The 24,956-nt window shown below is 41.4% G+C and overlaps 1 protein-coding gene across 1 annotated transcript in view; it reads right to left on the bottom strand.

The window, feature by feature from the left end:
* Cad99C (cadherin 99C) overlaps nucleotides 1-24,956 on the bottom strand; it is a 138,449-nt gene that overhangs the window by 59,443 nt on the left and 54,050 nt on the right. Inside the window, 4 exon segments of the mRNA XM_072301979.1 lie at nucleotides 765-983; nucleotides 1,453-1,602; nucleotides 10,980-11,167; nucleotides 11,170-11,227. Of these exon segments, the coding sequence (XP_072158080.1) occupies nucleotides 765-983; nucleotides 1,453-1,602; nucleotides 10,980-11,167; nucleotides 11,170-11,227 (615 nt within the window).

Genomic DNA, 24,956 nt, shown 5'->3' with positions numbered 1-24,956 from the left:
GCCTAAATTTTACAAGGAATTTTAAATTGATATTAAGACATACTTGGTCACGGATTATCAATGGTGTGGCAGGTAGGTTTTTTTCCACGATTAATATTATATGGATGGTAAAGAAAAAAAATACATAGGTAATTTAGCTAAAAGTTAGGACATTATTTCTAATCGGACTTGATATCTCTTGCAATAAAACAAATACTTAAGAAAGAAAGAGGGTATGGAGACAAAAGTTGAAACAAAGAGAGACTCTTAAAAGCGAAGGATTGTTTCAAAATTTCACAGATGCTTAATTTTCAGAGGTCCTAGTTGATGGAAAATCGGCTGACAAACTTCTAGTTACCTATTCCATTTACCTACATTCAACTTTTTTATAAGTTGGACGTAGCCCTTCTGAGAAAATTCAGGGATCATGTATAAAAAATTCAGTTAAAAATATTGCTTTGATGCTAATACATAAATTATATTGAAACAATTTAATAGGAATAATTTAATAATAAATTGAAATACATTAATGTAATACTTTGATATTGAAAATCATCCGGTGACTAAAATGTGTGTTTTGTTGTTGACTGTTGAACAACTTGTTAAAACGTTTTACGAAAAATACTGAGAGGAGATCTTGATCTCTCTTGGCTCTGTTAGCTTGCATTTTTTTTTTTTTTTTTTTTTTTTTTTTTTTTTTAATTTTTTTTTTCTTTAATTTTCTGTTCTTCAAATTGTATTTATTAATTTATTGAACATGAAAGTATATAAGTACAGAGACGTACTTTGATGGTGAGTTGAAATTTCTTGGTTATAGAAGTGTCAACTGCTCTTGTTTGCTTAACTGTGCCAGTTTGAGGGTCGATAAGAAAATAGTCCTTGAAAGATGCGGGAGTGCCGTTGACAAAGCTGTATAGGATGGGTGCATTGATGGAATCCATATCAACTGCTTGAATTTTCTCAGGAGTTACAGATAATACGCCGGACACAGCTCCACTTGAGACCTGTAGCAGAGGCACAAATCCATATATCACTGCATCTTTGTAAATAACACGTATGCGCTGCAGAAGCTAATAAACATAGCTAACAACATTACATAAAAACGAATAGAATATTTTGCTTCTTTTCCAAAATTCTTGCCTGTTTTCTGTCCAGAAGTTTCAGGAATTTTGCCTAAATATTATTTGCCGTGCCACTTCCCGACTGTCCGATGAAATACAAGGATGGTGAAACTGAGAGACAACGTACGTGATGAAACCCGTACCTTGAAAAGAGAGAAAAAAACCTGTCAACGTTTCTAAAGCTCAGGCTGATCGTGGATTTTCCGCCTTTTCACGGTGACGGATCTCCGATGGGTGTTGCACCATCGCACTGATGACATCAGTCACATCAGATTCAACAGGATTCAAGACGAATCGATCGGATAGACGCGAAAATTCGCTTTTTAATGATGAGATTGAGGAAGAGACTTACGGTGGCGTAGTAGACAGGGTTGACGCAAGATCCGTCGAGGAGCATGCACCCCTGATAGATGAAGGAGGGGTCTTGGTCGTCATCGTCCTTGACGTTCACCGTGAGCGTCGTCGTCGAGGAGAACCTCTCCGATTGGTTCCTGGCACGGTCCTGCAACATCAGAAACAACAAGAAAAATAAGAGACACTGCCAGTAGGGGACACGGCCTATAGACAAGGCACATTGATTAGCAACTATTCTAGCTAACCAGAAACAAATGAGCGGGACTGTCCAACCTCCACGGGCGAATCTCCGGGACTGCATTCTATTCATTTTGTGACGGATGATTGTTGTATCACCGTTGGAATTTCGACCGATCAGAATTATTGAGTGGATAATTTTCAAGCAAATCCTGAAGAAAATGAGCCAAATCCCTCATTCGGTTCAAAAAGTGTGCCAAATTGCTCAATGCAATAATGGTTCTGAATGAAGAACAGTGTTTTTTTTTTCATCTTTCACTTCATAACATGTAATAATTATGAGCAATTTACAATTATATTTGCACTGTGTGCAAAAACTTTTACACGAGGTCGTTTCACGTTCCCCTCTTCATCTTCCGAATCGCCACCGTTTCGCAATTACTTTGGAAGAATGATTTTTCTTCGAGGTTATTTGTGAGACCCATTACTCCCATCCACTGCTCGACCCACCTCCGAAATTTTGGATTTGGTTCAGACATCGGTTCCTGATAAGCTCAACGGACGGGTGGATTGGGTTGGAAAAGAGAGGTCGCCATTTTGACCACCGCCATTTTGAGAGGGATAGGATTTCCGCGAAACTAATGCCAAAATCTTTATCTCGTCCCAAAAGACCTCCGGATTCCAGTTTTCGCCCAAATCCGTCAAAATTGCGAAGATGTCACATTTCCATTTTTTTTTTAAACTTTGACCGGCCGCCATTTGGTCAAAAATTAAGATTTTGGCTTGCTGTTTGCGCAAAAATTGTTCTTTGGTTACCCTCTTTCGATTAATGTGTTACAACGAGGGGGCATTCAAAAAAAAGTTGAGGTCCGCAGCCTCGCCCCAAGGGGGGGGGGGGGCGAAAATCTTGGGGGGCCCCCAAAAGTAGCTAACATTGATCGATGAACATCCCCAAAGTTTCGTTTCAAAATATTATTCGGTGAAATTTTAGAAGGGGTGAAAGGGACTTTTGAGACACCCTATATAGGAGTCAAATTGAGAAAACCCTCTATTTTGAGTAACTTTGCCATCTAAGCAGTGGCAAATAATCCACAAAATAATATAATGCTCAACGCTTGCGTTTACCGGGCCAACTCTTCATTCTCCTTCTTATATTTTGTGAGAGAGTGGTGGCGTCAAAATAAATGTGATATCCTGCTATTTTAAAACTGCTAAAATTGCAAAAGGGGGGCTATGACCCCTGGCCGCTGCGCGGCCCAGCCCCCGGAGGGCGCTTCGCGTTCTCTTAGGCCCGCGTCGACAAAAGAACGACTCAAAAAAATGGAAAGATTTTCACACCCAACTCTCATTTATCTAATCTCCCTCTGGCCGGGAGGAATTGAACCAATAAGAATCGAATGAAAAAAATCGGCATTTATTTCTTTCACGCCAAGACTGAAACGAAACGGAACGGAGCGTTTCGTCGCTTTTGGATAGTCTGTAGCAAAGAAGCAAACCTTCGATTCACTTACTGTACTAACAGACCAAGATTCAAAATCTCCCACTTAGTTCAATTTCCCGCCAAATTTGAAATTCCCACCATTTTTCATTGGCGGGAATTTCAAATTTCGCCCCCCTTTCTAAGCTTTCTGGTCTCCTCTCATATAAAAAACTTGGGTCCTATTTTCAAATTTTGATTACAGCGGGCTCATCTAGGAAAGATCACCTGTCTACAACCGCAAAAATCATGGAAATCGGCCCAGTAGAACGCTCAAACGAACTATGACAAAAAATAAATCAAAAATTACATTGTTTAAATGGGAGAATTTGCAACTTTAGCACGTAATATAAAACAATCTGGTTCATATTTTCAAAATCTAAAGAAAGCGGGCTTATCTAAAGGCAATTGCCTGTAGATAGCCGTAAAAATCATGAAAATGGGCTCGGTAGAACGCTGGAACTAAGCGTTACCAGATACGCAAATTTAGGAGGTCTCGGAGCTTATAGTATAGAAGATAGCGTTTTGTTGGATAAAAATGCATTAAAAATGAATTTACGCCATTCTCGGCGGTATCCAATGGGGAAGGGGTGGGGGTGGGGGTGGGGGCCTGAGGAAGAGATGCCAAAAGGGCTGAAATCTCTAATTTAAATAATTATCGTATGAACGAGATTTAATGCCTTAGAGCAAAATTAAACGTTATGGAAACCATACTATGACGGCCCTCAAAGGGCAGAACTGGGATCCAGCGCTGCCGCTGATTTCGGCCATGCGAATCTCCGACTTCAAGCACTCCTAATTTTTGTAGAAACGATCAAGTAGGTAGCAATGTTTGTTTGATTTTAATTTCTGCCGTAACTATTTTTGCCCAAAAAAAAAAAAAAAAAAAAAAAAAAAAAAAAAAAAAAAAAAAAAAAAAATCGCTGAGAAAAAAGATATTTAAGAACACCGAAAAAATGGAGATGTCTTCTAATTTCCCACAATTTTCAGCGCGCTCTGGCAGTTGGTATACGCATTTTATCAAATCTTTGACACATGTTTCTACAAGGTGTTAGAAAAGTCCCCCCCCCCCCCTCTTTCTAACTTTGTACCTAATTGAGGTAGAGATTTGAAACTTGGAGGGCATTACTCGGTCAAAAGGAGCTACTTTTTGACTTCCCTAAAATTTTGAGGGGGGTCTCCTTGGGGGGTTAACGGACCCCAACTTTTTATCTTCAATTAGGGAGACCCCTCTTGTGATACCTCGTTCGAAAGAACATAAACAAAGAAAACTTTTTGTGCAAACCCGAAGTCAAAATCTCAAACCGTTTCAAAATGGCGGCCGGTTAAAGTTCAAGATGGTCGAAAACTGACACCGGTTGTTTGTCGACGGATTTGCGCGAAAGGTGTCTGGAGGTATTTTGACACGAGCAAAACAAATTTAACGTTAGATTTTCAAAACAACCAAAATTGTCAAAATGAGGGCCGATTAAAGTTCAAAATGGCCAAAAATTGGCATCTCGGTTATTTGCCTATAGATTTGATTGAAACTTGGAACCTAGGGGTATTTTGGCATTTTGAAATTAGATTAAAAAAAAAAAAAAAAAAAAAAAAAAAAAAAAGAACAATTTTTGGGCTTGAACTTCAACCATCCGTCATTTCGACAATGCAATGGATGGATGGATGGATGCAATTTCCGAGGAAATTGTGTGTGTCCTTTGTACCGAGTGTTTTGGGCTTTGGATTGCTGCGAAAGACGTCTCATGACCGGCTTTTCGGGGCCGGAGTTAAGTTCGGCCGGCTTCAGCTTTGACTCTGAGTAGTCGGCTACGCGTTTTGGGAGAGTGTACGTTCGCCGAGGTCCGATGTCCTAAGCACTCGGAAATTGGCCTGCTTAGTTGTTGTGTTGAGTGCATTTTTGTGGTCACGAAGTTCGTGTGTTCGTCGAGTTTCTGTTAGTTCATGGGTGTTTGAGGGAATAGAGTGTGTAAGGAGTTAATTCTTCTGTTCCGAGCTACGCTGCGCCCCCAAAACAGATAGGCTCAGGGCTCCGAGACCCAACAAAGACTCACCCCGGGTCCATTGCAACCATTTTGGTTTTTTTTTTTTTTTTAAATCTAACGTCAAATTCGTTTTTTTCGTGTTGAAATCCCCCAAAACCGAGTTTCAGGCAAATCCATTGACAAAAAACTTAGATTTCAATTTTCGGCCATCTTGACCTTTAACCGGCCGCTATTTTGAAACGGTTTGAGATATTGACTTCGGGTTTGCGCGAAAAGTTTTCTTTTGTTATGTTCTTTTGAACGAGGTATCACAAGAGGGGTCTTCTTATTTGAATTTTGAGAGTTTATAACACTAACCGCCACATGAACGTATATTTTCGTGCTTTCAATACACCCGTGTACACAACATAAAACCATTTAACATTTTACATTGACAGAATGAATGTAGAAAAACGGCTGTAGGTGACTGTTTGAACACCCGAGTAAATCACTTTGCTTGCACACATTATGAAGGCGAAAATTGTGTTGAAGTCGAGTGAGATAGGCCATAAAAGAAGGTGAGAAGGAGAAGATGGAAATAATACCACGGCTTGGAAGCATTCAATTTCCATCGTTTGCTCAAAAAATCCCACAAAGATAAAATATATTGACTTTTAACAACAATGGAGTGTGAGAATGTTTATAATTGCCCGAGGGCGAGCTCTCCGACACAGTGGTGTTGGCGTCTGCAGCTTGTTTATTTTTGCGAATGTTGGTGAATTAAGTTGACCGAATCATTTCAAATTAGGGGATGTACGAAACTCCCGGTTTCTATTGAGTAACTAGTATACCAATAATTTCTGAGCGACGCCCGGAACTGGGGCCCCGCAACCCGCATACCGACGGTGAAACTACCAAACCACGTATCTCGGTTTGCGACGTCGCAGACTTCCTGTCATACTTTATTTTTTAAATGAAAAACTATTTAACGTCTAGTCTTGAAAATTTCTGTGATTTTTCCTCTTCGCGCGGAGAAAATTCTGTGAAAATTTCAAGGAATGATATTGATTTGGTCTACTTCCAAAAAATAAAATGTAAGCGTAGATTTTTAAACACCGCAAACGAGATACGTGGTTTGGTAGTTTTACCGTCGATACAGCATCGCCATTCGCCGCACACCACCATCAAGAGTACTGGACAAAACAGTCTCAAAAAGTGACTTCATTGGTGCCCCAGCCCAGCATGCACATTGCGACTTTATTGATCTCTATGATTCTACCATCCTATATACTTGTTTATTTTACATGAGCTCAAATGCTATCTGGCAACGATGCTTGGGATAAACGGTGGCAGAAAATACAAAAGGAGTAAGGTTAAGTATTTGTATCGGGTGCGTCTGATGCGTGCTCTACCGGGAGCACGTCTTAATTCGATCCTCCTTCAGTGCTGCCAGGAGTGAGAAGGTGGAAGTGGGAGAGGGGGCCTACGATAGGGATGGGGCACCTGATTGATATACGCAGCTGGAGCCCAAGACGCAATGAAAGTTGAAAGTTGCTTCGATTGGCGGGTATAAAGCGGGGACGGGGCAGCGTTTATGACCACGTCGACGCGTGTCTGCCTGTTGTAACGCTCCAGCCGTCTGATCATTGAAACTGATAGACGAAGCGATAGGGAAAATGTAGGAATCCCATTGGTTGAAACGGATGCGGCTCCTAAAGATCGAGGGGTATAGGGTCCCTCGTGGGATGTCGTTCATTAGTTTGTTACCCACCTCCTCAGTCCATTACAACCCTCTTCCACCGATAGGATTGATCAATTTTCCGTTTCGTCGGTCGATTTTTTCAATAATCAGCCCGAAGCGAGAGTAATCAAGGAGCCGCGGTTCACGGTTTGTTGCACAAGATTTTATTATGATTGTTGCACTTTACTGCAGCACGGATGATATTCTCGGTTAAACACCTTCTAAAATGACGGTGAAATTTTAATATGATGCTAAAAAAAATCCCCTGGATCCTCCTTTGGAACCGCAGGAATACCGCACATTCTCCTTTGTGGGGTATCTTTGGGCCTCCCCCCCCCCCCCCCCGACCCTCCTGATTGAGGTGCCCTTCTGGTCACCCACGAAAAGTTCCTAGTTCCATCCATGCTAATAACGTCTTCTAGGGTCCTTCCTTCGCGATGCGAGGGGCGACGATGGAAAAAAACAAGAGGAGATAGTTGGCATTACTAGAACGTTCATGAGCGACATATGGCGGCCAAAGTACCACTCTAGAAGAAAGTTCCCAGTAATTCATTATCTACTGGATTTGGATTCGGAAAGAAACTGAAAAAAGCTTCATTTGTCCACGGACGAGAAGAGGAAACGAAGCGGCGCTGGAACAGGCGACTACCACGCAGTTTTGCATCCGTGTGGTGGCTCTTAACGCACCACTTTCCAACGTAATGTATATCAGTTAGGCACGCTATCTGTCCGCGCCTATTCCTCATTGCCTGGATTTATCCAAACAAGAATTTGCATACAAATATATTACCGAGCCGGTCGCGTCTACCATGTGCGTGAGCCGTCATTTTGACACTTTCTGCATTCGCAGCAATTGCACCAGACTGTATGTCGGGTGAAATGCATTCAAAGAGGTGGAGGGGGGCTGGAAGGGCCTCCTTGAGAAACCCACCTGACATCGCGTTGAGGCCGAATGAGTATCTATCAAGTTTAACCCGTCTCGATGACTTCCGAGTCCTGCTGTCTGGGGCTGGATTTTTTTGGTCCTTGTCCCTCCGCCGTACTTAAAACTTCGGACGAATCTCGACTGCACTCAAGTCCGACTTAGCGCTTCTGAATGGCCAAGGGTGAGGTTTGGACTTATCTACGTATGTTGTACCTCCATTGGCTCCATCCATGCGAAAGTGCCGACAAAATTTGACCCACGGTGTCCATCATCACTCCTCCTTCCCCCTTGCTTCCCCTCCCCTCCCGTTGTGAGCACTTCCCGCATATCTTTCTCTCGGTGTCGACTTTCTCATCAAAATACCACGGAAAATGTGGTGATCTTATCGAAAACTTCAAAAATTACTCTGAAAGAGGAAGTAGTGTTAATAGTTTACACTATAAATAGAGAAGTCAAACTTTTGCTCACGAAAAACCCTTGATTTATGTAGGTTAAATCAGCCAATAAAGAAAAACCTACACGTTGAGCACAGAAACGTTTCCTTCTCCGTTACTAGGTATCTGTCGCAGGCAATTAGTCAAATCAGGCATTTAGTCAAATGCCTAGGCAAATAGTCAAGAAATGTAAGAAACTAACGAAGTTTACTATTTGCCTAGGCATTTGACTAAATGCCTAGGCGCTTGATTAAATGCCTAGGCATTTTATTAAATGCCTGAGCATTTGACAAAATGCCGAGAGGTGATCAGGCACATAGTCAAATGAACGGACCGGGGCTAGAGGTGCTTCCATCGCATTTTGAACCGATCACCGTACACGGCTCTGTTTGGTTTCGGAACCGAAAATGGGTCTTGGAAGCACCAATATACCATCCTCCATTCTTGCTAAATTAACGACTGAAGAAGATTTTGAAAACTTGCAGAACAAAGGGAATGAAGAAAGAAAACGCTCTAGGGATTCAAATGAGCCGGAACCATCGGATGCACCTGTAGAAAAAGCTGCTAGATTGGAAGATGACATAAATGATGTCCCTTGCTGTAACTGTCAGACAGGTGGTAAAACTGAACAGTGTTCGACATGTCCTAATGTCTGCCATGCACAATGTGGGCAAACTACCCTCGAAGACGGGCAAACATCCCTTACCTTCCTTTGTAACTTATGCCAGAATGAAATAGTAATTCGTCAGACACGTTCTGAAACTCATGAAAGGCAAAAAGATGCAGCAGCTGGCATGGCAGAATCAAGTAAAAAACTGTTTGATGATTTACAAATAGAAGACAAAGTTATTTTAGCCGTCCCAAAAGTCGATAGAGGGCCGCTTGATCATCAGAATGTACAAGGTTTCGTAACAGATATTCGTAACGGAGTTTACCAAGTCGGAACTATTGGTGGAATCATAAAAAAATTGGTGCGCCAGACCTGACCTTCGACGAATCGACTGTGTTGATTTCGACTTTTCACAAATTCCGCGAGAAAAATTCATATCGATCCGTGAGGCGGTTGCAGCCGGCTCTATGTTTGGCGGCCAAGGTGTTATGAAGTGTTCCTGTAAGCCAAGCAATTTGACTATTTGCCTGATTTTTAACGAGTTTCACTATTTGCCTAAAGGCCATACGACATTTAGTCAAATGCCTAGGCTCTTCATCAAATGCCTAGGCACTTTATCAACTGCCTAGGCGAATAGCCAAAGTGGGTTTTCGGTAAAATTTGACTATTTGCCTAGGCATTTGACTAAATGCCTGATTTGACTAATTGCCTGCGACATATCGATAATCCTGACCAAAAATTAAGTTACCACACATAAAGAGATTTCTCCCATTATAAAATGTACCAAAATTAATTCCGTATTCTACCTAGCTCAGGCAGACTTATCTTTATCTGAGCAGAAGGTTGAATTTCCATGCATGGAAACGATTTTTTCACTTCAGTTTGGGATTCGGAGAGTTTTATTGCGCCTTTATTCTACTTTACGCAAAAATGGTGAGTACTCCCCTAACCGCTTATCGGTCCACTTCTCCGAAGGGCTTCGCGCCTTAGATTTCATACGTTCTGTGTAACTTTAATGATTTTGTATTAAAGAGAATGATTTTCTGAATAAGTACTGTGGTATTTCATTTAGAGTAATTTTAAAAGAAATGCACCAAGTTTTTGGTGCGTGTACGTAGTAGACCGTTGATGAGATGCTTTGAAGTTCCACCAAAACGTCGACTGATCAGGTCGAATAAAATTAAGACACGGCAATTCCAATATCTTTCAAGGTTGGGTACCCAGCGCGCAGATTGCAACCAATACAGGAATGCAATTTCAACAAAACTCATAACTTGACTTCTTTCTTCTGTATCACGTCGAGGTCACCAAATGTTGAATCTTAGCTTGATTCAAATAATTAGAAAAATTGAGAAGAAACACTTTTTTAGTAATGATCATTCATCAAGATAAACCAAGAGGACATATAAAGAGCATAACCTCTCTTCTAATCTCCAATTTCTATAAACCACTGTTTTCAGCAATTATTAAACTTAACAGCATCTATTATTTGGGATATCATTTTATTTTGGGCGACGAATTTTTATATGTTTAGCTTGGTAGCTCATATTTACATGGAAATATTTTTGGTGGAATGAATATAACTCACAATTATTTTGAGGCGTTTCTATAATTCGTTCAGTAACTATAAAAACCAGGATAAACCTGAATGTGACTATGCAGATATACTTATGACGCGCTCTTCCAACACCACGTGTTGGATTTACCAGCTTGTTTTGGGGCTATAGTAGCCAAATAACTGGTAGTGAATCCCGTTATGTTATTGAAAAGAAACTGATTCGATATTATAATGCCTGAGTTTCTTAAATACAATTATTTAAGCTCTCGAACACTTATACTCCCAATTTTAGCCTTGTTGTAATTTCCTAAAATAAGGATTTCCTAATTATGTAATGAATTAAATCAATCAATCATTCAATATTAAAGTCTGATTTTGAATTTTATAGACATAATGGGTCCTCTAGAGCAATTTTCCACCATGTACAATGCTCATTATATTTTTTTTTTATTCTCGAAAGGGGTCAGAAAATGGCGGCCACGGAGAAAGCCCACTTGAAAAAAACCAATCACAGCAATACGTCACAAAAATGAAGAGATGGCGTGACTGCTCAGAATTTTTTTCAAATTTTGTTTTAAAAAAATAGATGAATTAATAAAAAGAAATAAATATGGAAAAAATGTAGGAATATGATAAACTTACGGATGCAACAACGGTGACAAGATACTTCTGCGTTTTCTCGTAGTCCAAACTCCGACTGACGGTGACCTGACCTTGGTGGGGGAGTGCGATGTTGAAGAAGCCGGCGCCGTCAGCGACGGTGACCAAATTATTGCTGCCGAACGTGGAGGGCTCGCCGGGAACGATGAAGTACTCGACGAGTCCATTCACCCGGCGTCCGCGTCCACCGCCCTCAAACTCTGGAAAATTGTTGTCCCCACAGGAGTCAACTGCGCACAAGATAAGAGACAAATCCAAGCTTAGTTCATCTATTTAGGCAAGACGATTTCAAAATAGGTGCCCCGATCCCGATGACGTCATTGACGGGTTCTCTGATGACATCATCAGTCTGAAAAAAACCGCAAGTAGCCGAATGGAACCCGCTAGCGACAGGCACTCTTGCCACTGAAATACATCCAACTTGGAACCAATGAAATTTCAGTGAAGCATTTCATAAAATTTCACCGGGATGTGAGATATTTAATAAATATGAAACTTATTTTAAGTGTTGCGTATGTAATCCGCACTCAAATGCATGAATTCCCTCAACTTAACGTTTTTCCGTCATTAAAGTTGGAAAAATCAGATTTCCTTGTTTTCGTGTCAGTCGGAGGGCACACATTGGTCCTTAAAAGCAAAAAGCATATGGCGGGGGGGGGGGGGGGGGGATTGGTAAATTCACAAAGCTATGAGAAAAGATTACACGGGCGACCTCCTAAGAGATGGGCACAAAGCTGGCTCTCTTCTCCGGAGGGTGATGGAAGATTTTATGCTGTTTTGATAGTTCTGACAAGTCCCTTATTTTTAGTGATTTTTAGATTTTTAATATTTATACAGTTTATTGTGCTCGATGCTGGATGGCCTGACAACAAGGCTATGCCCTACTCGTTAGTGGCAGAAGAAGAAAAGATGAATTGTGTTGTTGATAATTAATTAAACTGGTTCTTGTTTGCGGAACTTTAGGCCGACTACCTTTGAATGCGATTTTTTCAGAGAGCATTAGCTTCTGCCTCTTTGGGTTCTGAATTGTTCGTAGTACCGATAATTGTACATTCAGGCAATTGTCTCTAAATAAGCCATCTTTATTCAGATTTTGAAAACAGAGCACCGGTTTTTTTTTATATTAGAGGAGACCAGAAAGCTTAAAAAGGGGGGCAAAATTTGAAATTCCCGCCAGTGAAAAATGGCGGGGATTTCAAAAGTAGCGGACAACTGACGTAAGCCGGAAATGTTGAATCTTGGTCTATTAGTAGGGTAAGTGAATCGAAGGTATGCTCCTTTGCTACAGACTATCCAAAAGCGACAAAACACTCCGATCCGTTTTGTTTCAGTCTTGACGATGAAGTTTGAAATAAATGCCGATTTTTTTCGTTCGATTCTTATTGGTCCAATTGCTCCCGGCAAGCGAGGGAGATTGGATAAATGAGAGTCGGATATGAAAATCTGTTCATTTTCTTTTATCGTTCTTTTGTCGACGCGGGCCTAAGAGAGCGCGAAGCGTCCTCCGGGGGTTGGGCCGCGTAGCGGCCAGGGCGCATAGCACCTTTGTAGATTTTATCGAAAAAAGTCGGCAACACTATGGCATTGAAGCAAGAGGAGCAGAAACATGGGCGATAGGCTCGTGGATGACGAGAACATGACATGTTGGGAGGGAAGCGAGGAGATTGCGAGCCAACTTGGCACCCCGATCAACAGTATTCTCAATAAAGGCCAACGCCATTTGAATATTAATCCGCTCAAGGTGTGCCTTGTTTTTCTTGCCGCCATCTTTTCACCTGCCGACAGAGTTGTCTCATTTTCCGCCGCAATCCTCCAGTACCACGGTGCGTTTTAAACAATTTTAATGCGGTCAACATACCACCCGCGATTTTTTTGCGGAAATGTCAACTAGAAGGCCTACTGATTGAGGAACAACAAACCGCGAAATCTGTGATGGGGCCGTTTTTGAGAAAATGCGATTTTTCGCTTTTTTGGCGGGAATTTCGGGTCAAGGCGCGTAAAAAGTCAAGTTAGGCTGTTTTTGAAGTTCGTAAATGCATATCCTATACATTTTGAGTCAATCAAGTGCCAGTAGATAGCTATTCGTGCATATTGCCCAAAATTCATATCCTTAAATCCACGACTTTTGGGTTTTTGCGGGGTTAGTCAAGGAGAAATCCGAAAAAAAGAGGGTTAACCCGGAACAAATTGCTTAACAAACTTTTCCTACGTAAACTTCTTCAGTAGGTCCTATTGAACAACATACCAAAAGTTTACCACGGTTCGCTCTCGGAACACCCCCCAAATTGCCTAAATTTCAAAATGGCGGCCATAATAAGGCCTCTGGGAGTTCGATTTTTTTAAAAATACGCATACAGTGTCATGTGAGGTGTCTATTCCTATGTAATTTTGGTCGTAAATTTCAAATATGAAGTAAAAAAAGTCCCTTGATCAAAAGGGGGTACCCCAAATCCAAGATGGCAGCCAATTTTGAAAGTCAAGAGGGTGGATTTTTAAAAAGTTCGCGTGATAAGGCAAGTGAGGTATCATTTCTTATGTAATTTTGGTCGTAGATTTCATTTATGAAGTCATAAAAGCCTCAAGTCAAAGGGATTGCTCCAAATGCAAAGATGGCGGCCAGCTTTGAAAGGCAGGAGGGTGAATTTTTGAAATGTTTACGTGACATCCCTAGTAAAATAGAATCAACCTGACGTCAGGGTATGTTTCATAAACTACCCTGAGTCAGATTGATATCAGCCTGAATTAGTCTGACTCAGGGTAGTTTATGAAACGTCAGGTTGATTCTATTTTACTAGGGATGTCACGTAAACATTTCAAAAATTCACCCTCCTGCCTTTCAAAGCTGGCCGCCATCTTTGCATTTGGAGCAATCCCTTTGACTTGAGGGCTTTTATGACTTCATAAATGAAATCTACGACCAAAATTACATAAGAAATGATACCTCACTTGCCTTATCACGCGAACTTTTTAAAAATCCACCCTCTTGACTTTCAAAATTGGCTGCCATCTTGGATTTGGGGTACCCCCTTTTGATCAAGGGACTTTTTTTACTTCATATTTGAAATTTACGACCAAAATTACATAGGAATAGACACCTCACATGACACTGTATGCGTATTTTTAAAAAAATCGAACTCCCAGAGGCCTTCTTATGGCCGCCATTTTGAAATTTAGGCAATTTGGGGGGGGTGTTCCGAGAGCGAACCGTGGTAAACTTTTGGTATGTTGTTCAATAGGACCTACTGAAGAAGTTTACGTAGGAAAAGTTTGTTAAGCAATTTGTTCCGGGTTAACCCTCTTTTTTTCGGATTTCTCCTTGACTAACCCCGCAAAAACCCAAAAGTCGTGGATTTAAGGATATGAATTTTGGGCAATATGCACGAATAGCTATCTACTGGCACTTGATTGACTCAAAATGTATAGGATATGCATTTACGAACTTCAAAAACAGCCTAACTTGACTTTTTACGCGCCTTGACCCGAAATTCCCGCCAAAAAAGCGAAAAATCGCATTTTCTCAAAAACGGCCCCATCACAGATTTCGCGGTTTGTTGTTCCTCAATCAGTAGGCCTTCTAGTTGACATTTCCGCAAAAAAATCGCGGGTGGTATGTTGACCGCATTAAAATTGTTTAAAACGCACCGTGGTACTTCTTTGATTAACGTGGAAATATTCCTTTCGCGTAGGATATTCCCTGGTGTAAGATTACTTACAAAGAACCAAGATCGGACACCGATGACGTCATCAGTGGCCCCTCGGCAATGTTAATATGAGGAATTAAATGAGCCTAATGCAAAATGCACGATAACTAAACGCGGTGGAAGGAACCTTAACCCTCCTCGACAGGTTCCCCTCAAGAGCTCATCGAGTCGCCATTAAAAAAGTAGACAAAGCGACGGACAAAAAAGACAAAGAGAAAACCGAGGGATCCTATTGGTGCAATCGGGTGGTTACAATGGACAAAGCAGGTAGGTAACAGACATTTCTTCTAAGTCTACAAGAGCCACTACCAATAGGGTCGCTCCATTTTCCTTTGTATTTTTTATCTATCACTTTGTCTATCAATTCCAATAATCAGTGCGCTGGACCTGATTGGGCGACTCGGGCACGGAGTAGACTTGAAAGCGGCTTGTCCGTGGGCGCCAATTTTGGCCCTCGACCATCCACAGTGGAGTGGGGCGGGGCGGGGCAGGGCGGAGCAAAGGGGGCCGCCAACGCGATGATTGATGAAGACCCGCGGCTCAACGGCTATACGACAAAAAAGAGCCTCGCCAAAAAGGGGTATTTTTCAGCCACTTTTTGGATACCGAGTTGTTCAACCGGACAAGGCTCAAATGAAAGCTTATGGTAAGGTAAACTTCCATGCAAAGTTCGAACTTGAAGTGACCCCTCGTTTAGGCTGTACAGCGTTGCCAATTTTCCATTTTCATGTGCTAATATCAAGGAATTAGCATCATCATGGTTCAACAGACTAGTACACCCGAATTGGTCAACGAGATAAGGCTCAAATGAAAGCTTATGGTAAGCCAAACTTCCAGTAAAAGTTTCAACTTGAAGTGATACCTCGTTTAGGCTGTACAGCGTTACCAATTTTTCATTTTTATGCGCTATAATCAAGGAATTCTTATTAGCCCAGTGCATCATAGTTAAACAGACTTGGAAATCGGTCTGCAGGCTGAATACTACCCTGAGATCGTATAGAAACGCAACTAAAGGCCACCCAGAACTTTTCGAGGCAGTGTTGCCAGTTTTTTTATTTATTTTTTTAACGTAGAATGAGGGTATTTTCGAGATTTTTGGCGGAAAACGTACCTTTATGGGCTATAACTTTGACGAGTATAGGCAAATTCAATTTTAGGTATGAACGACAACTAAATGCAATGGCGTGAGGCCCTAGGGTGCGGCTCATACGAGAAATTAAAAAGGTTGAATTTTGAAAATGACAAGGGACCCCGCCAAAACGTTCCTAATAGTGTAAAAACAAACGTTGTAGAATAGTTTTGCATTTGGTCAACATTTAGAGGTCGCGACGGGCCCTTAAAATTGCAAAATTCGGCTAATTTTCGCATTTTTTCATCCATTTTGGCAAATTTTCTCAGGCCTCACGGAGAGTTCTAATTGATAATTTTATTCATTAATAGGCAATATATAACCTAAAATGCATCCCATCCTCCACCTTAAGCCCCCAGCCCCTCCAACCCCCCTCCCTTACCGATCCAATATAAATACACTCTTCATAAACTACGCTATTTTGGTAGTGACCAGAAATCTAAAGTAACACTGGTCAACACGGGTTCAAATGTGATTGTCCTCCAGTAGTTTTTAGCGCTGAGTCCGAAATTGACCTCCGTCATGCTGGGTCAGGTCGATTTTTCCCGGAAAAATCAGGATTTTCCATAAAAATCGAGCTTTTCCGGTGAAAAATCAATTTTCCGGAAAATCTGTGCATGATGGAGAAAAGATAAGGCCATTTTCGGATTCAGCAGCTAAAATTACATGGGGAACCATAAATTTTATGCCTATTAAAGTTTCCGTTCTGTTCCAAATATCGAGGTTTTTCCGGACAAGTGCCCCTTTCCGCCCATGTAACGCATGTAATACCAGTCCGATTGATTTGCGTCGGAAAGGAGGGAAAATATTTTTTCTCAGGCGACTGGTGGAGTTGAGTCCACTAAATAATTGCCGCTGCAGCGCATAAGACCCTCGCTTTTTTGCAGAACCTTTGGAATATCCGATTCCGAAAAGAGGGGATGTGTTTAAACGTTTTTGAGTTAAAAAGGTGCATTTATTTTCGAAAAATCGAATTTTCAAAAAAATTGATAGATTTTGGAAAAAAGTGAGGGTCATATGCGGCTGCAGCGGCAATTATTTAGTGGAGTCAACTCCACCAGTCGCCTGAGAAAAAATATTTTCCCTCCTTTCCGACGCAAATCAATCGGCATAACTTTAATAGGCATAAAATTTATGGTTCCCCATGTAATTTTAGCTGCTGAATCCGAAAATGGCCTTATCTTTTCTCCATCATGCACAGATTTTCCGGAAATTGATTTTTTTCACCGGAAAAAAAAAGCTCGATTTTTATGGAAAATCCTGATTTTTCCGGGAAAAAAAATCGACCTGACCCAGCATGACGGAGGTCAATTTCGGACTCAGCGCTAAAAACTACTGAGAGGACAATCACATTTGAACCCGTGTTGACCAGTGTTACTTTAGATTTCTGGTCACTACCAAAATAGCGTTGTTTATGAAGAGTGTATTTATATTGGATCGGTAAGGGAAGGGGGGTTGGAGGGGTGGGGGCTTAAGGTGGAGGGATGGGATGCATTTTAGGTTATATATTGCCTATTAATGAATAAAATTATCAATTAGAACTCTCCGTGAGGCCTGAGAAAAATTTGCCAAAATGGATGAAAAAATGCGAAAATTAGCGAATTTTGCAATTTTAAGGGCCCGTCGCGACTCTAAATGTTGACCAAATGCAAAACTATTCTACAACGTTTGTTTTTACACTATTAGGAACGTTTTGGCGGGGTCCCTTGTCATTTTCAAAATTCAACCTTTTTAATTTCTCGTATAAGCCGCACCCTAGTGAGGCCCTCTTACCTCAAATAACAGAGAAAACCACAGGAATCACGTTTTGCCTTTCAAAAATGTAGCTGAAAAAGATCTTCATTTTATAGTAAAAATGCCATGAAGTGGTAACATCCGCTTAAAAATTCGTATTCTCCTTTAGAAACCAATCCTATAGTATTGTATGGTAATATTTCGCATACACCGCATGGTGACAGCACCTGTAAGTACAATTTTCGCGCCAAAAACTCAAAAATATCGGCGTCTTACTGTAAAATAAATATTCCTAATTTGGCAACGTTGGTCTGAAAATTTCATTTTTGCCTTGAAAAGTAATCATAAACTATGCCATGGTGGTATTTAGCCATCAGAATGGGAGAAAGTACCTTGAAAATTACGTTTACCGAGCATTCACTTGAAAATATCTTTACTCTCGTAAGAAATTAAAATTAAATTGGCAACATTGCTTCCAGAATTCAACTTTTTCAATAAGTACGATCATTACTATCGTGTGGTAATGTTTTAAGCCCATACTCGTCAAAGTTTTGGCGCATGAAGAGACGTTTTCCGCCAAAAATCTCGAAATTACACTCATTTTATGTTAAAAAATACATAAAAAATTGGCAACACTTCTTTGAAAAAAGCACGATGGCCTTTAATTACGTTTCTATACGATCTCAGGGTAGTATTCAGCTTGTAGACCGATGCACTAGTCTGTTTCATTATGATGCACGGACTACTAGTCCAGAAATTCCTTTATTTTAGCAAATAAAAATGAAAAATTGGCAACGCTGTACAGCCTAACCGAGGTGTCACTTCAAGTTGAAACTTTGCCTGGAAGTATGCCTTACCATAAGCTTTCATTTGAGCTTTCCCGTTGACCAACTCGGGTATCCAAAAAAGGGGCTAAACTTGGCGAGGCTCTTTTATTACAGAAATTAAGAGAACGCTCGTTGATTAGTTGAGGGAGCGTGTTAGTTACTCGGATGAAAGACCGTTCTTTATGTAGACAGACGCGGTGGCTACGTCATGATTCAACTGTAAACAAACATAAAAACCTTGTCTATGATTCGCGTCCAGAGACAAGAGACCCTCCAATACTGGTACCTTCAACGATATGGAAACTGTTGATTGGTGGTGACCTACGAATGAACGTGACATACTTGGAACGGTCATTCGATAGGCGGGCGGGGAGTGAAAATGGCCAATTGCCATCTTCGTCATAATCTCAGATACATGGGATCTTACGGGAGTTTTTACAGTACATGATTTTACGTTTAAATTTTCATCGGAAACTCATTTAATGAATGGCTTAGTTCCATATCTTGCCACAGATTTTCAAATAGTTGGTTCTAAAGATATAAGTCCTTATTCAGCAACAGTCCCATAAGAAACCATAGAAACCTTAGGATATCTTCGTCCTAACCGAATTGTTGTTGCTGGTGTGTTGCGAATTTCACTGTTGGCGTAGCATAGGATCACTCTATCTATAGCTTCTAGATCATGGCGTCACCCGAAGCTCACACTCTAAAAAAAAGACTCCGGGCGTGGGACCCGTTTGCTCCAGGTGTTGGCGATTTCGGCCTCTGAGGCCCGTACTTCCAGGCTCTGAAGCCGAAGTCCGTTCAAAGTGCTCAGGCTTCGGAAGCCGGGCGACCAGGTCAAGCGTATACGTAAACTCCGGGTTCCACGATTCTTAGTCCCTGAGAAAATGGCGTCATCTTCAGATTAACATAAAATAGCTGTGGCTACCGCGCTCGGAGGCCGGAGCAGTGAGCACTCCGGGCAACGGCGCGGCGACTCGGAGTAGTACTAGCCTATGACTCCTAGGAGGCCGTAACCGACGGTATGTCTATATGGCCCGCACAGTCTAGCCTCCAAAGCCGGTACTTCCAGCTCCCACGCCCGGAGTATTTTTTTTTTTTTTTTTTTTTTTTTTTTGCAACATCTACCTGGCAGGTAGGTCAACAGCCGACAAAAGTGATAAATGTTATCCCCTCATAATTGTCCATAAGACAATATTGAGTCCCCGAATGAAAGTAAGGTCTCTTGTCTCTGATCTCGCCCTTGGCGCCATCCCTGGTAAAAATGGCGAGTGTTAGGTCAGTGAATTTTCCACTGAGGTCAGTGCAATTTGCTCTGAGGTCAGTTCAGTTTGCTCTGACGTAAGTGTTAAAGCACTTACCCAAGAAGTCAGCACTGAGGTAAGAGGCACTGACGTCGGGAGAAAGACTTACCTAGGTGCAGAGATATCTCTGAGGTAAGCGGGACAGAGGTCAGGACTTGGTTCAGAGGGTAAGTCTCTGACATCAGTCTTAATCGAACCGCACTCACTCCCAAAAAGTAGAGATGGTTCCCTCTTCCCCCACCCTATTTCACTTTCGTGGGGGAATATTTCCTCGGGATACGAGGACCACAAACTTTATCTTACAGAGATGCATATTTTTTCGGAGGGGGGATTTTCTAAGAGGGAACGGAAACTTGTTTAGGTAGCCACACTCTTGAATAATCTGTTTTACCTTCTTCGTTTATGATGGCACTTAAATAATTAAAACACAAAAAAATGAGATCGGTAAAACTATTATCACCGCTATAATATGTATTTAGATGTATTTATTGAAGCATTATTTTTTTTAACTTAAGAGTTTTTTTTTAAAAAAATGTTTTAAATTTGGTTTTAATTTTTTCAGTTTTAACTCTTCCTAAAATGTTTCAGTTTTAATTTTTTTTTTAAAATTTTCCAAATTTATTTTTAATTCTTTTCCAACTTTTTTACTCCTTTACTTTCAATTTTTGTATCTGCTAACTTATATTTTTTGTATAATGTCAACTTTAATTATTTTTTTTTACATCCTTAGCTATAATTTTGAATTTTAATGCGTTCCTTTTTTTTTCAAAGAAACATAACTTATAAAACTTCATTTACATGTTGATGGATTAAAAAGAATAATAAAAAAATTAAGTATCGGATTCAAATTCAAAGACAAAATCATCATTTGCTGGCAAAATTACTCCAATAGGGGCCCTGAAATGGCATAATTACGCCCCTAACACGTATACGCGCAGGTAGTGTAGTGGTTCAGTCGCTAGGTCGATCACCAAAGCTAAGCTTCGTCGGGCGTAGTTAGTACTTAGATCGGAGACCGCATGGGAACGAGCGTTGTCCACTGAAGATTGTGAGCCAGGTGTTGTGCTTGATGCCCACTTTTAAAGAATTAAAGGCATTTTTCAAAATTTACAGTCCTTCAAAATGAGCTTTCCGCGTGATTTTGCTAAAAATGGACTTTTTGCCCTAGCCTCCCCCCAAATTTTAGCGTACCCCAAAATCGTTTGACGTGCATAAGGAGACCATAGATATGGTGTTCTGTGCAAATTTTGAATGAAATCGAACAGATAGATTCTGAGATATCGCTGCACACAGATTTGGGGGACGCCGGACGGACGGACACACATTTTTTCAAGTATGGTTATTTTGACTCTTGGAACCTTAAAACGTCTAGAAATGATAAAATTTCAACTTTTTCCCCCCTTGCAGGATGACAATACTTCCTCTACCTTAGGGGAGCGAGAAAATAAAAACCAAGGACATCATATCTTAGAGGTATGAACGTGTCAGGATGGAAGGAAAAGACCATGGACAGAATAGGATGGAGACGCGTCGTCTTGGAGGCCAAAGCCCACCCCGGGCTGTAGCACCACTATGGTAAGTATAAGTAAGTAAGTAAGTAAGATTCATTAATAAAAATTGAATTTACTCATTTATAATGAAGGAACTTCAGGGCCTCAAATAGAAACAAGGTCTAAAAATGTATAAGTATCCATTATTACTTCCTTTTCTTTTTTCTTTTCTCTTACTGATTTCCAACTAATTTTACAATTCTAGCCTTGCCCACAGGGAGTCAGCTTGCCTAGGGAAGTTTCTCAAAAATCATATCCGCATACATACGGTGCGGCGTAAGTTAAGTCACGCGCAGGTTTGCCTCATAAAGTTGAACCCGCCAAGGAGACTTCAACGAATGGTTAGAAAAGTTAACCAGTCGTCGTCCGTGGAAACCTGAACGAATTATCGTGTAAAGCCAATCAGTTCATCTTAAATGATAATGGGCACACTCATGCTATGACACTTGAAGGTGGAAAAAAGGATGCTACCGAGGGTTAACGGGGTTTTTTTTTCCTCTTCAATAATACAGCAAAAGAAAAGAGAAAAGGGAAAAATCACTGATTTACAGCCTCTAGTATCCTACTATTGTTGATTCCAGGAGTAGGAAATATTGAATGTGATCCTGAAAGCATCAAATACGGTGAATTTTTTATTTTGCATGAACAGTAGTAGTAACAGAGAAAGTGAAGAAAGAAAGGAAGGAAAAAAGAAGAAGAAAACAAATCTTTTCACACTCACGTTGAGTAGACAAAAAGAGTTGCAGTCTTTTGATGTTTTAACAAACATATGAATATAGCTTTCAGTTGCTCGTATTTCTATCAGACAGAACTATGCGCAGGTGGAAAAGATGGGGTGCTCTTCTTAGTGCTCGGGCCATATGAATGAATGGGAGAAAAAAGCTCCAGTGACGAAGCCGCCGCTCCAATTGGACGTATTTCTGCCAAACGGAACTATGTGCATTATGGCGTGAGCTCTGTTATGCATATATTCTTATGGGTCCCAGGGCTCATGTCTTAATGCACATAGTTCCGTTCGGCAGAAATATGTCCAATTGCCCTTCGTCGACTTTAACTCATGAGCTCTGTGCACAACGCTCTTGACACATGCCACAGCTCATGGAGTGTGTACATAGTTCCGTTTGACAGAACGTAAAATCCCGCTTTTCTAATTCAGCAAACGGAACTGTGTGCCAACTAAATGCAAAACGCATGAGCCGTGGGCACGTGTCAAGAGCGTTGTGCACGGGGCTCATGAGTTAAAGTCGACGAAGGGCATTTGGAGCGGCGGCTTCGTCACTGGAGCTTTTTTTCCCCATTCATTCTTATGGCCCGAGCATTGACGAGCACACCCCATCTTTTCCACCTGCACATAGTTCTGTTTGATAGAAATACGTCCAGTTGCGGACTTGAATGGACTAAGATTACAATACCAGAGAATAAGCGCAAGCCTTAACGTCCACCTCGCCAGGAACTTCCCATCGATTATCGCTGACCTCTCTCATAGTATTTTGACGGAGAAAATCGGAAAATCGAGAGGAAAACGACATGGTGTGGATCAAGCTTAACCAACCTAAACACACCTACTAAAAACTAGGAAGGGTAAAGAGGAAACATAAAACGCAAACAGCGGAACTTCCTGGACGGGACCGGCGAGGATCGCTTTCTCTGGCGGCCGCGGCGGGTAATGTTTGCCCAAGTTATCGTCCCGCCCTTCCCCCGCCGACCCTCCTTGAGGTCTCCACCCAATCGGGACCTTTTGTTGCTTTATTGCTTATTGCCTTTGTTGAGGTGCTCTGCGCCGCGAAGCTTTTGATTAAGTCGTTACCGGGCTCGTGTTTTATTTATAATTCACCTGTTCATGGGCATGCATCCTTCGGCGTAACCCTTCCCTCTCCCACTTGCATCGCCCACCCCCGCCTTTCGTCGGCGAGCACATAGCCTCCTATTCACTCTTGTAAATCTCGACGTAGGAGTGTCTTTTTCAAATAAATGTAGGAGTCATCTTGACTTCTTGAGGACTCAATTAACGGCTAATACGCAATCTGGACTCGGGAGAATTTGCATCTTGATCGCATTGTCAGATCTCTCGACCGACGCGACGCGACGATATAAAGTTGCCCGCCTCATGAAAATGTCATCCACCTTGTTTCGTTCAGGCCGTAAACTCTCAAATTCAAAAAATTGGGCTAACGATCCGTAGATCTTACATTGCCCCCTCCCCCCCTTCCTCAAAACTGTCTCGAGAACATTGAAAACCAGGGAGGACAGCTACCAGATTTTATGGTACAACCAGAGGCAAATTTTTATGGAAACTGTCACTTTTATTTTTTATTTTCAGTATATTGTCGCGAAAATCGTCGAGAAGATATACTCGGGAAGACTTGCTAGTTACAATCTATTTTAAGCTATACTTGCTATTTTTTATTTCTGCTACTTAACTATGTCTAAACCTGCTCGAAGTTTCATTGAACTCTTAGCAATGAGCGAAGAGGAATCATGAATGACAACAAAATTCAAAGTAAATTAGCAATCGTGGAGCAACTGCAATAATCCTGGGCCAAAATGACCCGGCAAGAATTGGTGATGGTTACTTTCAAAGTTTCGTGGCTTTGTCAGGACTAATAAAGTGTTCTGCCGGCCGTTTCCAAATAAAATTAGGACGGACCCGAAAAGGTGGTCATTTTTTGTTGAGAGCAATTGAGATATACTGGCAGGCCGATTGTGGTCAAATCAATTCAACTCTGCGTTATTGATGGATGAGCAATGTATTGCTGTACATGTATTGACGTCGCATTGGTCGATAGACTGCCTGAAGACTCATCGATAAATAAAGGAGACACGGGGGCCGAATCTTGTCGGTCCTTCCACCGTACTTAAATATACTTAGGTACACTTCGGTAGGTAGGTAAAAAAGCAAAATAAAGAAGAAAAATTCCACGATTCAGACAAACTTTGGAGTAGATTTTAGCCGACCATAAAGTTTTCGAGACTTGCACTGCATCCCCTTTCGTACTTAGTATTTTTTGTGGTGGTGCATCATTGTAATCCTTTTCAAGAACCCATTTCTGAAATTATACTTTTGAATTGTATTCAAAACTCGTTATTTTTGTCCTTTTAATATGGTACGCTATTTTGAGGGGTTCCTTAAAGCTCTCTTTGATCACAATTTTCAGCTGGGGCTCCTGGAAGAAGAACTCTTTAGGAAACCTATATAACCTAAACTGTAAGAACGATTCAAAGCCTTGTTCTTAGGCACTTGGGTGCATGTCACCGTGCCGCGCCGGGAAAATTCGAGACACTGGACTCGTTACTGTCGATGATACCATGAGTTGCATGTAAATGACACGTAATTCCGGCGCGACAACTCTGCGTGGCAGGGATCATTGCACTACGGCTCTTGAAGTTCCCTAAGCTGAGTTGACGCGTTCATTTACGATTAGAGGAAGCCATAAGTTCATGGGACTCCCCTTCCCCACCGCGCCACCCCACCATATGCACAGCGAGCCAAGCCGAGTCGTGTCTTGCCTCACCGCACCCTTATCCCTCCCCGCCTAGCCTGGAGCTGCGCTGAAGCAAAGGCTTTTCACCGACTCTGATTAACTCATCGTCTTCCTTTGACTCGATCAAATAACTCGACCGGAGAGAGACGCTACGTACGCAAATAAATCGATCGGGGAACGAAAAGCACGTATACGAGGTCTGTTAGATTAGAAACCGGATTTTGGTCAT

Source organism: Bemisia tabaci, chromosome 6, assembly GCF_918797505.1.
Source record: "Bemisia tabaci chromosome 6, PGI_BMITA_v3".
In the NCBI taxonomy this organism is placed as follows: domain Eukaryota; kingdom Metazoa; phylum Arthropoda; class Insecta; order Hemiptera; family Aleyrodidae; genus Bemisia; species Bemisia tabaci.
Note: the sequence above shows the minus strand (reverse complement) of the source record. Positions and strands in the feature narration are given on the sequence as shown.